The sequence below is a fragment of the Prionailurus viverrinus genome, chromosome D1 (assembly GCF_022837055.1).
Source record: "Prionailurus viverrinus isolate Anna chromosome D1, UM_Priviv_1.0, whole genome shotgun sequence".
Taxonomy (NCBI): Eukaryota; Metazoa; Chordata; class Mammalia; order Carnivora; family Felidae; genus Prionailurus; species Prionailurus viverrinus.
Window position 1 is genome coordinate 16571993 of NC_062570.1, and position 18309 is coordinate 16590301.

The 18309-nt window shown below is 56.2% G+C and overlaps 2 protein-coding genes across 6 annotated transcripts in view; one reads left to right on the forward strand and one right to left on the reverse strand.

Moving 5' to 3' along the window:
- Positions 1 to 3695: 3695 nt before the first annotated feature.
- Positions 3696 to 14923, forward strand: CXCR5 (C-X-C motif chemokine receptor 5). The gene is made up of 2 exons (XM_047824041.1): positions 3696 to 3845; positions 12159 to 14923. Exons 1-2 carry the CDS (start codon positions 3789 to 3791, stop codon positions 13224 to 13226), a joined length of 1125 nt encoding a protein of 374 aa, XP_047679997.1. The 5' UTR covers positions 3696 to 3788; the 3' UTR covers positions 13227 to 14923.
- The window catches only part of BCL9L (BCL9 like), a 30056-nt gene continuing 26540 nt past the window's right edge, over positions 14794 to 18309 (reverse strand). For all 5 annotated transcript variants that reach the window (XM_047824038.1, XM_047824036.1, XM_047824039.1 and 2 more), the window contains one exon: positions 14794 to 18162. In XM_047824038.1, coding sequence (XP_047679994.1) covers positions 17069 to 18162 — 1094 coding nt within the window. In that variant the 3' untranslated portion in view covers positions 14794 to 17068. The remainder of the gene's footprint in view (positions 18163 to 18309) is intronic.

Below are 18309 nucleotides of genomic sequence, written 5' to 3' on the forward strand. Positions count from 1 at the left end.
ATTGTATCTGGTGTCTGAAATAAACAGAAATGTAACCTAATCCACGAACTGTGAAGTCAAATAGCGGAGAAAGACTCACCTGAGCTAACCACAGCGGTCATTTTGATGAGAAGCCTGGAAAATAATTCAGCCTTGGGTAGGCTGCCCAGGGTGTGGGGCTTGGGAGACTACATAATAGAAATACAAGCACGTTGCACGTTGAAATAAAATTTGGGCTGCATGATCTGGAAGCTTTCCTCCTAACCCCACCCAGCCATCTGATTATTACACACTGGTGGAAACCGTGCTGTCCCATCTTTAAAGTCAAGAGATCACTGGGGCGCCCGGGGGGCTCAGTATGTTGAGTGTCCGACTTCGGCTCAGGTCACGATCTCGCGCTCCGTGAGTTTGAGCCTCACGTCGGGCTCTGGGCTGATGGCTCGGAGCCTGGAGCCTGCTTCCGATTCTGTGTCTCCCTCTCTCTCTGCCCCTCCCCCATTCATGCTCTGTCTCTCTCTGTCTCAAAAATAAATAAATGTTAAAAAAAAAATTAAAAAAATAAATAAAGCCAAGGGATCACAGCCTAGGCATTGCCTTCTCTATTTTGGGGGGTGGGGGGTGGGGTGCTAGTCTGACTTGATGGGTTGGAAGGTCATAAGACCATCTTTTCGACCAGAGGCAGTTACTCTCTGAACCTTCTAAGGCAATGTTAGAATTCATGGTCGAGAGGTATGTATCCATTTAGGGCAAACTGAGTTGACCATCAAAGGCCAGTGGCCGGGACAAGTGGGCTCTGGGGACCTGCAGTATGTCCCAGCATCTGGAGAGACAGGAAGGAACATCTGAATGGGTCCACGGTGCAAGAAGCATCAGGAAGTCAAAGGACTAGAAGGGAGTTTGGGGGACAGTCACGGTTCCCTCTGTCCATGAAACCCAGGTCAGCCATTGAGAAGCTAGTAGATACCTCTCTGCCCCACACCATCATGGCTGGAACTACTACCATAGCTTGCTGCTGCACTTAAGAAGCAGTCCTGAGCCTCCTCACAAACTCCTCTTCTGGGCCTGCAGTGCATCATGGGAAATGGGCAACTATAGGAAGAATAGGAGAGCAGAAGGCCCCAAGAGCAATTCCTATCTTTCCCCAGGCACACCCTGACCTCGTGCCTCCTCCTGCTGTCCTTCAACATCATCATCACTACCATGACCACACCCCCACGTATTTTTTCATGCAGTCCTCATTATCTCCCATGCCCCCTAGCCATGCACCCTCCCCTCTAGTCACATCAGGTCTTTAGTCTATCCAAACCTTCAACGTCCGGCTCATGTCCCACTTCTTCCACGAAGCCTTCCCTGGCCTTAGGGAACAATGGGCCTCTAATGCAGGAAGCAGAGCTCCGTGTTTGACGTTGTCCTGCCCATATTTTCCATCGGGACTCGGAGAGACCGAAGAACGGCATGCTTACCTATGTTGTTAACACATCATCAGATGACCGAATCAGGATTTGAAAAGTTGCCCTTCACAGGCTGAGATGATGCAGGAGAACCACCAAAATGAAGTTTGTTAGGCACGTTGTCAAGGGGAGCGGGAGCCTATAGGAAAGCCCATTTTAATCATGGTTATATACGTACGGAGTCTCGAACAAAGAAACTCTTATCTTTGTATGTTTTGTCCTAGACAGATAATATGTGGACCGATAACCAGAAATCACCCAGAGGCTGATGAGGGACTCAGAAATCACGTCCTCTGAAGAATGACTGGAGACACGCAGAATGTGTATTTTGAAGAGGAGAAGACTAATGCGGATGTGGGATCCGTCTTCAGAAGGTGCTTATTAGACAATCAGGACTAAGGCAGTGCCAGGACCCCCGGATGAGTTACAGGGAGATACACTTTGACTCAGCATGAGGAACATGCTTGCGATGATTAAATCACCCTGCCTTAAAACACCCATCTCTTGAGAGGAACAAGTTTCTCACCCTTAGTGATGTTTGTCCAATACCGGGTGACCGTGTGATAAAGATGTAGTGACAAGAATCTTGCATTTGCTGGGGGCAGGGGAGGGGGAATGAGAAGGGACTGGCTTATCTTCCAAATTTCCTTCTGGTTCCCATATGATTCTGTATGCTGTATTCCCTCCTGATCAATGTCCTTAGAAGTGGCAAAAACTAAGTTAAATGTTATCAGTGGTTTGGAGGGGCAGAGATGTTGGGGCGTGGGGCTGGAAGAACGGGGAGCGCTTAGCAAGCGTGGAACACAGGAAACATTGGGGCAGCTTCCTTCTGAGCATTTCAGGACTGGAAATACAGAAGAGGAACTCCCACCCCCTGTCCTCGGGTTCTTCCTCCTTGAAAGCAGTTGCCGAAGGCGGTGAGCGAATGAAGAGGGAAAGACAGGCCCCAACAGCGTAAACAGAAGCCTGGGTTCCTCAAGTTGTTGAAATCCAAGAAAGCTGTGTCTGTTGGGGGTGCAGCGGGGGTTATAAACGAGGCGAATAGGAGAGAAGGAGGGGGGATGAATATGGAGGAAAAGGTGAAGGAAGGCACTAGAAACGGTGGAGTCCCAGCAAATGGTAATCTGGCTGGAAAGGAAGCTGATGACAAGAGCAAAGAAGTGGCATGTCATGTGTGGGTACCCCTGTGCGCACAGTCACTGTTTTCACGACATTGTGGCCCAAGAGAGGAAATGCCCCGCTCCTGGAAGAAAGGGCCCAGAGATGAGGTGTGGAGAGGAAATTGATCTGTGCCTACAAAGGGGCTTCTTAAAGGAAGGGGTCCTCGGACAGGACAGAGTTGAGGGAAACGAGAGGGTCACATGAGCCTGTGAGAGTGGCAGCCTGGTGTATACAGAAAACTCTGAATGTGCCGTGAGGACACCTGGGTTCGGGTCCCCGCTCTGCCACTGGTTAGTTGTGGGTCCTGGGGATGTTCGTCTCCCATTCTGAGCCTCAGGACCCTCCTGTGTAAAACTCTGCTCCAGCTGGGTAGTGGCTGCTGTTAATAATTAGGTGCCAACCAAGTTAATGTGCAGCCGGAACATCATTCTTTTGAGTCAGAAGACGACTCGGTGCCTGTTTACGTTTTTGTGCTGGTAATTCGGGTGACTTTATTTTTGTCTTCCACTAATGTTTTAATGATGTTCCCTTTGAAAGTTTCTAACGTTTCTCTCCAGGACTTGAGCTGGAAAGGGAAGAGGTTTTGCCCTTGACCAGGCAAAAGGATAGCAGCGAGTCGGATGACCAAGCGTCCCCATTGGCCTGGGAGTGAGGGGTTTCCCAGGACAAGGGACTTTCGGTTGGTGGCAAACCGGATGATTGGTCACCCTAGTGGCGAGAGAGGTGAAGGCTTGGAGGTGACTTGGAGAGGAGGTCCTGGAAGGGCTCTCCTCCTGTTCCCTTTCTATGTGGAGTTTCCCTCATCGCCCCACTGACTGGTGTGGTGGTTTTCATTATAAGGTACAACTCCCTTATTGGGAGGTACAGGGAGGAGAGGCGAGGGGCAGCCTTCGTATCTGTCACAAGCCCCATTGAGACAACTATTGCCAGGAAAGAAGCCGAAATGCTTGACTAGCACTGATGCTATGGGGATTTTCCCTTTTTCTTCAAAAAAAAAAAAAGACCCAGTGGAAAAAAAAAAAAAAAAAGCGATGAGTTGTGAGGCAGACAGCGAGCGGGTCCTACGCGGCCCCAGGAGACAGTGCGCAACTCATTTGCTTAAATTTGCAGCTGACGGCTGCCACCTCTCTATAGGCACCAGGCAGAGAGCCTCTCAACATCAGACAGTGACCAGTCTGGTGACATACGGCTACAAGCATGAACTACCCCTTAACCCTGGACATGGACCTTATCAACTACAACCTGGAGGACATGGTGAGTAGAGACAGATGGTCACCCAGACCCCACTTGGAATTCTCAATTTCCTGTGCCCAGGGCTCAGGGAAGAGGGGACAGCTGTGGAGTCCCCTCCCGCTGTGGATCAGCAGAATCTAGACAGGCCCAATGGCACCTGCCTTTGAAGACTGTGTTTCCCCATTCCAAGGAGGAAGCAGATAAGTAGAGTTGTTGCTTTAAATAGACATCCTTTAGAGGGGATCAGAATTTTGGGTTCCAGTCCTGCATCCTCCCGGGCTTGCTATGTGACCTGGAACAAGTCACTTTGCCTCTCCATTCTTCAGAAGAAGGTCCTCCTCTTATCTTTTAGGGCTGGAATAAGGGTCTAGATGGGAAAGCACTTCGGAAGTGTTCTTACTGTCAGGAACCTGGTGCTGTTCCAGGGTATTTATTCATCACTTGCTATATATGATTGTATCATCCGGGCACTACATTCTGTGTTGAATGGAGAATCTGGAGCTCCTGTGTGTCGGCAGGAGAGGGCTCTTTATGAGGATCTTTGGGGAACTTCTTTCCTCCTTTCCTCCCATGGCCAATGGCACTTCTAGGGAAAGGACTTCTCTTTGTGCTACACTCTGGGCTGGATCAGAAAAGATCCAAATCCTTTCTCCCGATGCCCACTTGCTTTCCTGACCCTAAACTCACCCTGAAATGTTCTCCAACACCCTTCAGTTCCACCGGCTGGAATCCATGCCGGAACTCTACCAGCTGGGTTCCCAGCCGTGCTTGGAAAAGCCCGCCCACTTGCGCAGATCCCAGAGCTAGGAAGCCGCCGAGAATGTGAGGGGAAGAGCTACTTACCCCAAGTCTGGTCCCTCAGACCCAATCAGATAAAAGCAGAGCCAGAACCATCAGTCTAATCCGACCTGCCGCCTAGCCGGTGGGACCCAATACAAAATGAAAACGCAGGGCCCCTTGTTCAAAAATTATTAAGAATTTCAAGATAGCGATCGCAGAGCACTAAACCGAGCGTGGAGCTCTTCTAAGTACAGGGCCCGGCGTGACGGCACAGGCCACATGTCCATAAAGTTGGCCCCGAGAGAAATGACAGACTCTGGGCAGTACCCTCAACCGGGCTAAAACCCCACTGCCCTGACAAAATGCCAACCTCCCACCCTGGCCCCCAGTCTTGGCCCTGGCCTCACCCGAGTAGGTTAGTGGATGTTTTCCTCTGCCTACAGCTTTGAGCTGACCACGAACCCTGACCCAGTTGGACGCATAGTAACCAACCCAAGATCTGGCCACTCCTGGCTTCTGAGAAACCGCAAGAGTTTCCCCTAACTGCATGCGCCACTCCACTGCGTGACCTACTAGAGACAGGTGGTGGCAGAGGGCAGGGGACAACAGGGCGTGTCCCATATATTAAAGACCACCAGCAGCCCAGGGAGAGAGACCCGACTACTTGTTACGAACTGAGGGCCCTTGGCCACAGCCAGGTGTTGGTCATCCTGTCTTCCCTTCCGCCTCTTGAATTCTGAGATCAACTCCAGCCACTTGAAATGTCCATTTTTAAAAGAGGAGCAGCCAATCCCCACGAGTGGCGGACCCACACAAAAACTCCAGATGGCTGACTAAGCACAAGGAGCCAGGTCCCTGGGGTGGGTGTACCAGGGACCGATCCTGCTAGGAAGGCAGACCTAGGCAGACCCAGAAAAGTCTCTGTCCACAGGAACCTTGATCTTGACAGCCCCGGGGCCTGGGCTGGGGGACCTACAGGGGCTGGGCGTAAACCTCACCTCCAGCCCCACCACACCAGGGGAAGCTGCTAAAAAGCAGGACGAATCTGGTCCAACCCCAGGACCTGGACTCCCCTATCCTCTCCTCAGTGATGGTCCCCCCAAAACATTTCACTGTGGGCAGAGCATCACAGGCTACAAAGCCTGTCCACGTGTATCACCTCATTTCATCAAGGTGTAAGGAAGAGGAACCAAAACCAGCCCAGGCTGTCTCGGGCCATGCGTTGGGAGAGGGGAGGATCCCCCACCCCAAATAGGTCAAAAGTCCCAGAAGAATCCCAGTGGAGAGGGCCCCAACTGGAGGTGATTTGAGGAATCAGAGATGAGGGAGGTCCAGCCTGGGGAGGGTTCAGTGTTGGGGCGAATCTGGGCTCAGACATACAGACCGCAGTCTCCACCGGGAACTCTTGCCTTCCTTAAGGACACAGATCCCACCCCTCTGACAGAATGGCATAAAAGTGGCCACGGATTAGGCCCTGAGAATCAGGAGACAAGAACGAATAGTCTTTCAGGAATGACCGGACAAAATGTTTCAAGTGGGTGCTGACCCACGAGATGGTTGCTGTACAAAACCTAGGGTACACATCTACCTGTCCCTCAGACTGGGTGACTGTCCCCAAAGTGTAAATTGACTTTGGGGTGCCACATGGGGACCCTCCCCCAAAACCTAAAGATTCAGCGCAAAGATAGAAGTAGCTTTGGAGCACCTGCATGGCTCAGTTGCTTAAGCGTCTGACTCTTGGTTTCAGCTTAGGCCATGATCTCGTGGTTCGTGGGTTCGAGCCCCGTGTCAGGCTCTGCACTGACAGCTGGGAGCCTGCTTGGTACTCTCTCCCTCTTTCTCTCTGTCTCTCCCTGCCCCTCTCCCTCTCTGCCCCCACTCGTGCTCTCTCTCTCTCTCTCTCTCTCTCTCTCAATCAATCAATAAACATTAAAAAAAAACCAAAAACATAGAAGTAGCTTAAAGTCTCCCCCCAGAACCACATCCGGGGCAGTACCATGTTCCTAATGGCCAAAACCCTGGGTACAGAGGAAAGAGGAGCCTGGCGGCTTCACTTCTGAAGGAGGGGAGGGGGGAGGGGGGAGGGGGACAAACCAGGCCCCACATCTCTTCTTCCTTCAAGTGGCAAGCCAGAGTCTCAGATGGTCTTTTGGGAGTGTGGACCCTCAAAAGGAAGAATGGGATCAGGGACACAGACCCCCCCTTCGTACCCTTAGCCCGATCTCAATCCTCAAGCCACTGAAGGCTGGAAGGACAGATGCCCGGCTGACCCCATTCACAGCTCTTGCCTCTTGGTTGGGAATATCCAGACAAGGGCACAAAAGGAGACAGAACCTGTGGGTGCTGCCTAAGGCCAGAGCAATGACCTGCGTCTCTGTGCAGACGCATCCTGCGGCCAGTATGACTCAGGCCCCTGGGCTCCCGAGGTTCTGCCCAGATGAGCCACGGCACTCAGCAGGCCGGCGCTCTCTGGGGGGCTGAACGCCAAGGCTAGTCTGGCCACAGGACAGACAGCTAGAGAAGCGAAGCTCCCCCACATGTGCCGAGCTACCTGAAGATCGTGCTCATCCTTGGGCAGAGCACGACAGCCCGAGAATCCGAGCATCTGGGAGCTGTGAGTGAGGGGCACTCGAGGGCAGAGCCCAGTCTCCCGTCCAGGGCTGGAATCCCTTCCCAAATACTTGAGCTCATTCTTCCTCCTCCCAGGGGACCCCAACCCACCGTGGGAGAGTTCTGTCTGTGAGAAGCTCCTTTCTCCTTTGACTGAAACACCCAGCCCCCAGCCTCTGCCCATCCCTCCCCATCTGCCCTCGAGAGCCTCAAACAGTGAGCCCGTCCCGCCCTCTTGCCTATGGTGGTTCTTCCAGTCCTTGAAGAAGGCATCTGTCCTGGGCTCGGGTCTTCTTCTCCCAAGACTCTGCACCCCGGTACCAGAAAACTTCCTCCCAGGGTGGGGATTTCCAGACCCCTCAGCAAACCGGTCACCCTTGTCCAGACCAAACAAACTGCGATGGTGTCAGCTGCCCACCTACAGGTTTCTGTTCACCTAAGTAAGGTGACGGGAGCCTTTCTGGCAGCCGCGTCACCCTGTTGACTCATCTTAAGCTAGCAACCAGCAGACTCTCGGGCCTTTTTCTTCATCAACTGTCGGTAAGCCAGGTCTTCCCTAACTTGTCCCCCGACGGTTGAAATCTTAAACCCGAGTCTAGGTCTCTATATTTTCCCCAGTCAATTCCATCTGGTCAGCTTGGGCCTCTAGTTCCAGGCTGTGGAGGACGCTGCATTGCCTGGAAGGGTCCCCCAGCCGTGTCAGCTGAGACAGGGGGGAGAGTGTCAAAGGGGGGTGAGGGTCCGGGACAGACTCCGGAGGAATGCCCCGGTTAGCCCCTGCCCCACCAGCTCACACAGCCTAATCAGCAAATGTTTGCTAATCCTCACGCTGGCCAGTGCAGCGCCCCGATGCACCTGCTCCCCTCCTCCCCCCCTGCCCATCCTCTCTTCTCCTCAACACCAGAACACAGAATGTTCTAACTCCTCTCGCCCTGTCCCCGGTGCTCAGAGCAATTTCTACCTGGATTCCTGGCTCACTGCTCAGCTTTATCCTGCTCATCAGGTCTCCTTGCCTTCTCTGGGGCATGAGCCCCCGGCCTCTGTGCAGGCTCTCTGCTGGGTACCTGCCTAGGCCACATGCCCTCGTGGCCTGGCCTGGGCACGTGGCTGTGTCTCTACACGGTGCGCGCTGCTGTCAGAGTATGTGTGTGCCTGAGGGCCCCGGGTTCCTGCAGCTTTTGATGTCAAAGAATGAGTAAGCGCTAGGCCAGATTGCCTGCACTGAGCTCCCTCAGGGTGTGAGCCTTGGAGGGTTCCCTTCTGCACCCCACTCCCCAACGTATTTAGGATTCGACGTATTTAGGATTAGGTTCCTCATCTTCCCACCGGGCCAGAGTCAACCTTGCCTCACTACCTCTCTCCATGGTTCGGGGAGGGGTGGGGTGACTGATCCCCTAGGTATGGGAAGTGGCTTTCACATGTGCCACTTCTGAGCCCCCAAAATGTCTGTTTGACACCTCCTGCTGCGATGTACTAACAACTCCCAGCACCCCTCAAACCGGCTTCCTCCCATGTTGTTGCCCTCCCTGCCCGAGCACTTTTCCAAACAAATACCTCTTGGCAAGAAGGAAAAGATAGCTCCCCTCAACCCTCTTTGAAACCCAGCTTCTCAGGAGATGGGAGTTCTAGGGTCCTGGGGGCACCTCCCACTGCACGGATGTTAAATGGGCAAGAAACCAATCAGCCTGGATGCTTTAGAGGGTAAGGATTTGAGTGGTTCTCATAAAGGGCCTCCGGGGTCAGGTAGGCGGGCTGTACCTACACCGGCCAGACGTTGCCCAAGGGGCAGTGGGCCGCCAGGCTCCCCCCCAAAGGTAGGCGGAGTCCAGCCCCATTGACTGCCCCAGGCCCCGTATCTCTTCGCCCCCTGGTCTGAATTGCTTTGCTCACCACTCACCTCACTGTTTCCCCCGTGTACCTCCTGGTCAATTCCAATAGGAGTCAACGAGCATACTGGAAATAGCTCCCGGTATGGGGACAGAACCCAAGATGGGCTCTAGGCTCTCAAGGGTATTGGGAGGAGGCAGGAACCGAGGAAGGGTGAACAGAAGTGTTTGAGTCTCTGCAGAGGCACAGAGAGGGACTTGCCTCAAACTTTGGAATACAAGGGCCCCCGGCCCTCTCTGAGAAACTGCTCTCAGCGGTAGTAACGACACAGAGAGGGGTGCCTGGGTGGCTCAGTCAGCTAAGCGTCCGACTCTTGATTTGGCTCAGGTCACGATCTCACAGTTAGCGGGATCGTGGGATGGAGCCCTAGGTCAGGCTCTGTGCTGACAGTGCAGAGCCTGCTTGGGATTCTCTCTCTCTCTCTCTCTCTCTCTCTCTCTCTCTCTGTTCCTCCCCCTGCTCTCTCTCTCAAAGTAAATAAAGATGAAAAAACTTGGTTAAAAAGACGCAGAGAATGTAAGAAGAGAATCTAGTTCCAAGCTAGGAAGGAGGGAGGTAGGAAGGTGGGGCTGAGTGGGACCTTGGAGGAAACGTAGGCATTAATGAGACAGGCAGTCGTGGGGAGAAAGAATTGTTCTGTAAAAGGTAGAGTTGGAGCAAAGTCTTGGAGACGGGAATGATGAACCTGGAGGACAGGGCGCCTAAGGCGATAAAGTAGAAGGCGAGGCTTGAGAAGTTGGAGGAATATACATTTTGTAGACACGTCAAGCCCCCGTAGGGGAGTTCAGACGTCACCCTGCAAGCCCATGGTTTTCAAATGAAAGTAGAGCTGGTTTTTGTTTTTTTTTTTTAATTAAACGAGAGCTTCTGTGTGAAACACCACACGAGACAAGAGTGAAGAAGTTTGGTTCGAAGCGAAGGAGAGGAGCTGAGCCTCCCCCTCCCCCCCCCCCGCCCCCCAGCCCCAGGAAGCCCTGCAAGGACAGTCCCTGGATAGGATCACGCTGTGTGGAGTGCCCTGCAATCGGATCTGAAATGTGGCCGTGTGTGTCAAACCTCTTTCCCTAAGAGAACATGCAGTTAATCTCATTTCTTTTTGAGAACTACATCGTATTCTGTTGTGTGAATGCACGGAGAGCTGGCTTACGCCAATCTCCTGTTGAGTAAGTGCATCACAAACATGACTTCTTATAATTGGCTTTGCTATTAAATGTGAAACCGGGCGAGGGGGGTAAAGGTGAAAAGCAAACCACTGCTTACAGGTAACCGGGGACCAACGAAGGACTTTAAGCAGGACACTGATGGGATCTGCGGGTTGGAAAATTCCTCCTGTGTTTGGCGGATGGACAAGGGTGGAGAAGTTGCTGGCATGGGGCCATGGAGGCGGTAGGGTGAAGAAGGGCTGGACTGAGGCTGTGGCAGAGGGATGCTGGGGTGGGGGGAGGCAGAGGGCTCTGCCATCGCACCGATGTATCCCCCACCCCTTTCCCCCAGACCCACTTGCCCCGGGGACCAGAAGGAAAGACACAGGTTGGGGACCTGGGTCTGCCCACTGAGAGCGAATGTGTGACCCACAACTGGGGCCCCTGGGTGGCAGCGTAACCATCTCCTGCCTTGTGCAAGACCCTCACTCTCCTGGAAGAAGGGCAGTGTGAGACCATCTAGAGCTTCTGGGCAGAGTATCCTGTCCCATCCTCTGCCTCCCCGGGGCTCATCATTTATAGAAGTGTCTTTTTCAACCCACATAAGTTGGTTATAATTGGTTTGAAACCATGGGGAGGGGGCCGGTGGGAGGGGTGGAGAACAGGGCTGGGAAGTGAGGAGGAGCAGGTGCAGGGGGACAGCTGCGAGTGAAAGGTATGAAAACAGACACCGTGTCTTCCTTTGCGGTTAGCTGGGTAAACAACCTGAGCGCTGGTGGGGTGGGGTAAGGGGGGAGGAGGAGGGGGGGAGGAGGAGGAGGAGGGGAGGGGAGGAGGAAGGGGAGGAGGAGGAGGAGGAGCTTCCAGAGACAAAGTGGGCGGCGCATCACCCTCTCTTGGAACAGCAACACTCCTTCCTCTCTTCTGAAGCCAAGAAGGAAGCAGAGGAGGGAGCTCCCGAGTGATGGGCAGGAGCAGGGAGGGAAGCCCAGGCAGGGCTGCGTAGTGGTGGAAAAATCGGCTCTGGAGGGAGATCAACGTGGGTTCAAACACACCTGACCTTTGTAAGATAGGAAAATCACAGGGACGCCTGGGTGGCTCAGTCGGTTAGGCGTCTGACTTCGGCTCAGGTCATGATCTCACAGCGAGTTCGAGCCCCGTGTCAGGCTCTGTGCTGTCAGCTCAGGAGCTCAGGAGACTGGAGCCTGCTTCCGATTCTGTCTCCCTCTCTCTCTGCCCCTCCCCTGCTCGCTCTCCGTCTGTCTCTCTCTCTCTCTCTCAAAAATAAACAAACAGTAAAAAAAAAAAAAAAAGACAGGAATAGCACATACCTGAGCTTGTTATGCGGAGTGAACAAAGCAGGAGGCTAGCGCTACAATTTCAGCTACAGTGAAGACATTCAGGAACAGGGAGACGCATCAAGAGGAAGCCCGTAGGCCACACCAGCAGCTGCCCCCTCAGCAGGATCTTAGGTTTTAGCGCCCACTGCTCTGTTGGGAATTGGAGCAGACGGCCCCTTGCCCCAACCAGACCCATTTCCAAAACTGAAGTTCCAATTCCATGCCGTGAGCCGGCGGCCTTCCCTACCCGAGGACACGTAAACTCAAAGCACCTAACAGGTGCACAGCCCTTTAGAGTCCGTGAAGCCACGCATCTCCTTCCATCTTCGTCACCACCCCGCGAGGAATCAGTCCCGTTTACAGTCGAAACCTGCAGCTGGAAAGGGCAAAGCAATTTGTTCGTGGACACACAAGGGGAGGTGGGGATTTGGTCGGTGGGATGTATCGGGAGCCCAGGGACAAAGGCAGCGTGGGGGTGGGGAGGACAGGAGAAATCTACAGGGGACTCGGGGTCCCCCTGTGAGGGGGAAGATGGGTCCTCAGTTCCCCGCCCTGCTGTCTCCTTGCCCTTGCAGTACAAGGAACTAGGCAACTACAGCGACAGCACGGAGAGCCCCACGGTGGAAAATCACCTCTGCTCCACAGCGGAGGGGCCCCTCCTGTCCTCCTTCAAGGCCGTGTTCATGCCCGTGGCCTACGGCCTCATCTTCCTCCTGGGGATGATGGGCAACATCCTGGTGCTGGTGATCCTGGAACGCCACCGGCAAACCCGCAGCTCCACCGAGACCTTCCTGTTCCACCTGGCCGTGGCCGACCTCCTCCTGGTCTTCATCCTGCCTTTTGCCGTGATCGAGGGCTCCGTGGGCTGGCTCCTGGGCACTTTCCTCTGCAAAACTGTGATCGCCCTGCACAAGATCAACTTCTACTGCAGCAGCCTGCTCCTGGCCTGCATCGCCGTGGACCGCTACCTGGCCATCGTCCACGCCGTCCACGCCTACCGCCACCGCCGCCTCCTCTCCATCCACATCACCTGTGCCACCATCTGGCTGGCGGGCATCTTCTTCGCCTTGCCGGAAATCCTCTTCGCCAAAGTGAGCCGCCTCCATCGCAACGACTCTCTGCCGCGCTGTACCTTCTCTCAGGAGAACCGAGCTGAAACCAACGCCTGGTTCACCTCCCGCTTCCTCTACCACCTCGGGGGCTTCCTACTGCCCATGCTGGTGATGGCCTGGTGCTACGTAGGAGTGGTGCACCGGCTGTGCCAGGCCCAGCGGCGCCCGCAGAGGCAGAAGGCGGTCAGGGTGGCCATCCTGGTGACGAGTGTCTTCTTTCTCTGTTGGTCGCCCTACCACGTCGTCATCTTCCTGGACACCCTGGCGAGGCTGAAGACCGTGAGCAACAGCTGTGAGCTGAACGGCTACCTCTCCGTGGCCATCACCATGAGCGAGTTCCTGGGCGTGGCCCACTGCTGTCTCAATCCCATGCTCTACACGTTCGCGGGCGTCAAGTTCCGTAGTGACCTGTCGCGCCTCCTGACCAAGCTGGGCTGTGCCGGCCCCGCCTCCCTCTGCCAGTTCTTCCCTACCTGGCGCAAGAGCAGTCTCTCTGAGTCAGAGAATGCCACCTCCCTCACCACCTTCTAGGTCCCGGCCCCCTTCGTTTCTGCTTTCCTTGGGGGATGCGGTGTTACTGGAGCCCCTTCCACGGGACCTGGGATCCTAAGAGCTCGCCGTGGCCTGGCTGTGTCCTCACATGGGGCAGCTGGATGAACCAACCCCTCTCTCCAGGACATCCCTGCCATCGCTTCTTCCAGCCCCAGGGCTGGGCTGCAGGCCGGGGAGGGGAGGCAGCCCACAGGCAAGAGCAGAGGATACCTGCGCCCGGTTGTATCCCCCGGGGCTGAGATGACCCCCCCCACACACACACCTTGTTTCATCTTAACCATTGGAAGCTCAAGAAACAACTTTTACTTCTGCCCTGGCCCATTGCGGAAGTCAGTCCCCTCCCAGAATGCACTCCGTCAGCTCAGGGACCACCCACCTGCACCACTACCCACCTCTCCTCTCGCCCCACCTGCCGAAAGAAGCTAGAGGCTGAGCACCGGGGGATGGATGGAGGTCAAGGCCGAGGAAAGGCCAGCTGGCAAAAGAACATGGCCTTAATGTCTCAGTCACTAACAAACACAGACGTTCTGCCGGGCCACCAGCCCTGCAGCATCTTGACCAGGCAGGAAACTCAGACTGACCCAATCCCGGAAGCTGCTCCTGGCCCTGACCAAAATGGCCCCGGGCCAGCCCCGCGTCACTGGGCCCTGGGAGGTCTGCAGACTGAGGGCAGACTCCAGGCGCCCTCAGAGACCAGCCAGCCAGTGTCCTACAGAAGAAAGAAGGCCCAGCCAGCAGAGAGAAGCCACTGACAGGAAAGATTCTCCTTCCTTAGCCCCAAGGAGGCGCAAGTAAAAACCAAGGCCTGCTGTCTTCTCTGCCCAGCGTAAAGAGGGCCAGGGGCAGTAGGGTCCGGGGTCCCGGCGGGTCTGGACACTGATAAGGAAGGAGGCAGTCCGTTCCTTCCCGCCCCCCTCTCTGCAAGCTACACAGCAAAGGGGTCGCAATCGCACGGAGGGAGCACTTCGCCGAGAGTCAGAACGGAGATGGAGACCCGGCCCCCAGAGAAGGACGACAGACTGAAAGGGGCTTCTGGGGGTCATCACATCCAGCGCCCTGCCTGCAGGCCAAACCCAGAGCTTGCCTGTCTCTCTGGGCCTCAGCAAGAGCCATGAGGCATCCCCTTCGTCTAGGCAGGGTGAAAAGCAGGCCTGGGCAGGGAAGTCCCCGAGCCTCAGGAAGCCAAGCCCTGCCCCTGAGAGGATACTACTCAGATGGAACCAGAGGATGCTGCTCCGTGCCTGCCTGCCCAGAGAGGGCTCTCCCTCCCTCCTCCGCAGCCTCTGGGCTCGCCAGGGCGGGATGTCCGGGACCCCAGCACTTGCTGAGGGCACCTCTGGGTTGCCCGGTCCCGCTCAAGGCAGCTGGCCAAGCTCCCCGGGAGGCCCCCATGGTGGAAGTCAGAGCTTGTGACCCCAGGAGGGAGGGCTGTATCTTCACCGTAGGACCCTGGGAAAGCCCCCGGAGCCCCGCTTTTTCTCTCCCAGCATCCAACAGTAAGCTGGGCAGTCGAGTAGCCAGACACAGAAGCAAAAAGGCAAGAGGATGGATTTTAATTTTCTCTTTTTAATAAAAAGGCACCTATAAAACAGGTCAATACAGTACAGGCAGCACAGAGACCCCCGGAACAAGCCTAAAAATTGTTTCAAAATAAAAACCGAGAAGATGTCTTCACATATTGTATTTATATATTTATATTTATATATATATATTTATATAATGGTACAAAATGGCTGGGGGTATGGCCATGGATGGAGGGAAGTAGGCTGGCCTGTGGAGTTCACCTTGGAAAGCTAGTCTGGTGGCGGAGATGGGAGAAGAGAATGGGGAGGGCATTAGGCCCTTTGCGGTCTGACCCCTCTCTCCTCTGGGCAGGAAACACTTAGAGTCAGTTTGGGGAGTCTTGGGTCAGGGTGGGGGGGGGGGTGGTTCATGGGTACAAGGCCCAGGTTGAGGCAGGGTGGGCAAAGCGCCTGGCAGGATGGAAGCTAGGTGGCCCCCAAACACAGATGTCGGGGCCCTGGCCCTGGGCCCCCGGGAAGGTGCTGGGGGAGGCAGGGGCCTGCAGCCAGCCGGCCCCAGAGGAAGCGCTTGACCTGGCTGACGGTGGACTGAGGACAGCACCAGACTGGGAAAAGTGGGGCGAATTCCCTTTGTATCACAGCTGCCAATGCTAGACCAGACCCTGCAGATCAGGAAGGCTGGGGATGGGGCCACGGCAGAAGACCCCTGGTCTAGAAATGGCCCTCGGCCCCGGAGGCGGGCCACAGAAGGCCAGGGAACTGCCCTGCCATCTCACAAGGCAGGAAAGGAAGTGAGAAAAGGAGAAGTGTTTTACTCCTGGGGCCAAGGGGGCAAAACACTGAGTCTGTATGGCTTCAGCTCTGACCAGAGGCAGGTGGGGAGTTTTGGGAACGAGCAGGGGACTGAGGGGGAGGCAGTGGCTGCGCCTGGGCGGGCACAGAGCCCTGAGCCCGGGGCAGGGGGACCTTGCCGGTGAGAAGGCAGGCAGAGAGGAGGCGACAGGAGGCCCCCTGCTTTTCCAACACTTTCTCTAATCCATGCTCAAAGGACGGAGGCTGGAGAGAGACAGATCTCCTCAGCCAAACCCTTTTCCTTCCGCCTTTGGTGATAGGAAGTAGGTGGCCGTTCCTGGAAGAGACGGGGCCTGGGGGTCACCTGGCCCAGGGCTACCGCAGCAGGCACAGGACCACGCGGACCACCGTGCCACCACCCCCTGGCTCCACTCAAGGGGGCCACACAGCCTCCACCTCTCCCTCCTTTCCTTCATCCCACACTGGGGAGGGAGGACTTCAAGTTCTGGCCAAGGTGTAGCAGCAGGGGATACCAGCCATCCATAGCTGGGAAGCCAGGGCCCCGCGTCGCCTGTGCGGGGCGAACACACACGCCCGTGCACACAGTCTCCTGAATCATTCAGCAACAGACAGACTGCCACTCTGGGAGGCCTCAGCCCGGATGGGGCTCTCCAGGAGGAAGCCTCGGTGGTCTGACCTCAGTGTAGGTGCCGGGCTATCTTTCATTTCACCGTTTGGGGAAGGGACCGGAATGGTATCCTTACCGACCCAGAGACAATGCAAACACTGGGTACCTGTGTCAGACTGCATGGTCCTGAGTCCAGGAGAATGGAAGGGGCAAGAATTTGAAGAGGGAGGGAAGGGTTTTCTTTTATCCTTTTTTCTTTTTTGTGACTTCTATCAAAACACAGAAATACAGCACACACACAAACCGGCACAAAAGCGCAGCGCTCTATTTACAGCTGCGGCTGGCACCTGCCCACCTGGCCAGCCGCCTGCAGGGAGGGGTGGGAGAGGGGGTCAGCCACATCAGCAGGGAGAGGAAATGAGGCAGGAAGAGACAGAAGGAAAAACAGGTGGGAGCAGAGAAACCAAGAGGAGAGAGAAGCTCGCGGCAGAAAGGAAAGGGACAGAGTGGGGAGACCTCCTCCTCCCCCTCTCCCCCCACGGACGCGACACAGGACTCCGAAAGCACAGCTGCAGAGGGTGGGTGCAGAGAAAGAGGGAAGGGAGAGGCTCCATAGGACTGGGGAGGAACGGGCGAGGGGCAGTCCCGGTGGTGGCCGAAATGGAACCCCAATCCAAAACCCCCCACCCCGCTCTGTCACTTCCCCTTAAGCTGCCAGCACATCTGGTTTCCACAAAATGCCACGCCCCACACAAGCCCCTCCCACCCCCTCCACCCCACCCCTTGACCCAGGCCATCCCAACACTGGAGGGGAAGGAACTTTCTTAAGGTTATCATATTTGCAGTATCGCCCCAGCTCCGGCCCCGCACGGGGACTGCTAGAAGGGCAGGTTGGCCATGCTGCCCGGCGCCGGGAGGTAGCCCATCTGGCTGTCCAGAGACACGCTGCGCTGCCGCAGGGGATGGGACACCATGAGGTTCTGCTGGGGCGGGGGGCCCATGAGGGAGCCCTGTGGGGACAGCATGTGGGGGGGCTGGCTGTAGACCTCGCCCCCCACGCCCCGTTGCTTCATCAGCATGAAATTCTGCTGGGTCATGAGGCCTTGCGGAGGCGACATGACCCCCTGGTGCAGGCCGTGGGGCACCATGCCCTGCTGTGGGGGCACACCTGTCCTGCCCAGCAAGGACATCTGTCCGGGGTGGCACATGGACATGTTGAGCCCCCGCTGGACGCCCTGCTGGCCCGGGAGGTTGGGGGGCCGTGAGGGGGTCTGCTCCGCCATCATGTTCTGCAGGTTCATGAGATGCAGATTGGGGGGCTGGGCCTTGGGGGGCTGGTTCTCGCTCTTGGGGAAGTACTGGAGGGTGCTGCTTGGCTTCTCAGAGGGGATGATCCTCGACAAGTCGAACTCAGGGATCCCCGTCGGGGTGGGCCGGATCACCTCGCTCAGCTCGGGGTCGTTCAGCACTGATGCCACCCCGGGGAGCACGCCCGGCGGGTAGGCGTCGCCCATGCGCCCAGCCATGCCTTTGCCCATCAGGTGCTGCTGAGGGGGCATGGGGCCGGGCGGCTGGCTAGGCAGGTCCTCTGGGGGCAGGGGCATGCCTGAAGGGTAATGCTGCTGCAGGCCAGGCCCCCCACCCCCACCCCCACTGGGGGCCATGGCACCGTGGGGCTGCTGCAGCCGAGGAGGGAAGGGCATCATCTGGGAGGAGCTGGGCACAGGGCCGCAGGGGGCATTCAGGGAGTCTGGGCCCCCTGGAGGCAGCATCATCGAGTTTTGAGGGGGCCCTCCTGTCCCCTGCGCATTGGGGTGCAATGGAATGTTGGACCCCAGAGGGGTAGGGGAGGGCAACATGGTAGGTGGGGGTTCGTGGGACAGGGGCTGCTGGCCTGGCAGGTTCATGCCCATGGGGCTCTGGGCAGCAGCCGAGTTCAGGTGCATCTGGTTGGGCTGGTTATTGCTGATCCCTGTGGGGAGAGAGAAAAGAGGGTCAGAAGCTGTGTGCACCCAGCTGTGAGAGGGTGCAGAACTCAGTCCTTCCCCACTCCCCAGCCAGGCTCATGCCAGGAGGGGTAAGGGGCCTCCACCGTGGGCCTGTCCTGGCTGCAAGGGCA

What these genes read in the sequence shown, in the direction of transcription:
- CXCR5 (XM_047824041.1), top strand. Translation starts at nt 3,789, where the DNA reads ATGAACTACCCCTTAACCCTGGACATGGACCTTATCAACTACAACCTG. An exon ending in ACTACAACCTGGAGGACATG is followed by an intron (nt 3,846 to 12,158) that starts GTGAGTAGAGAC and finishes TTGCCCTTGCAG; the next exon opens with TACAAGGAACTAGGCAACTA.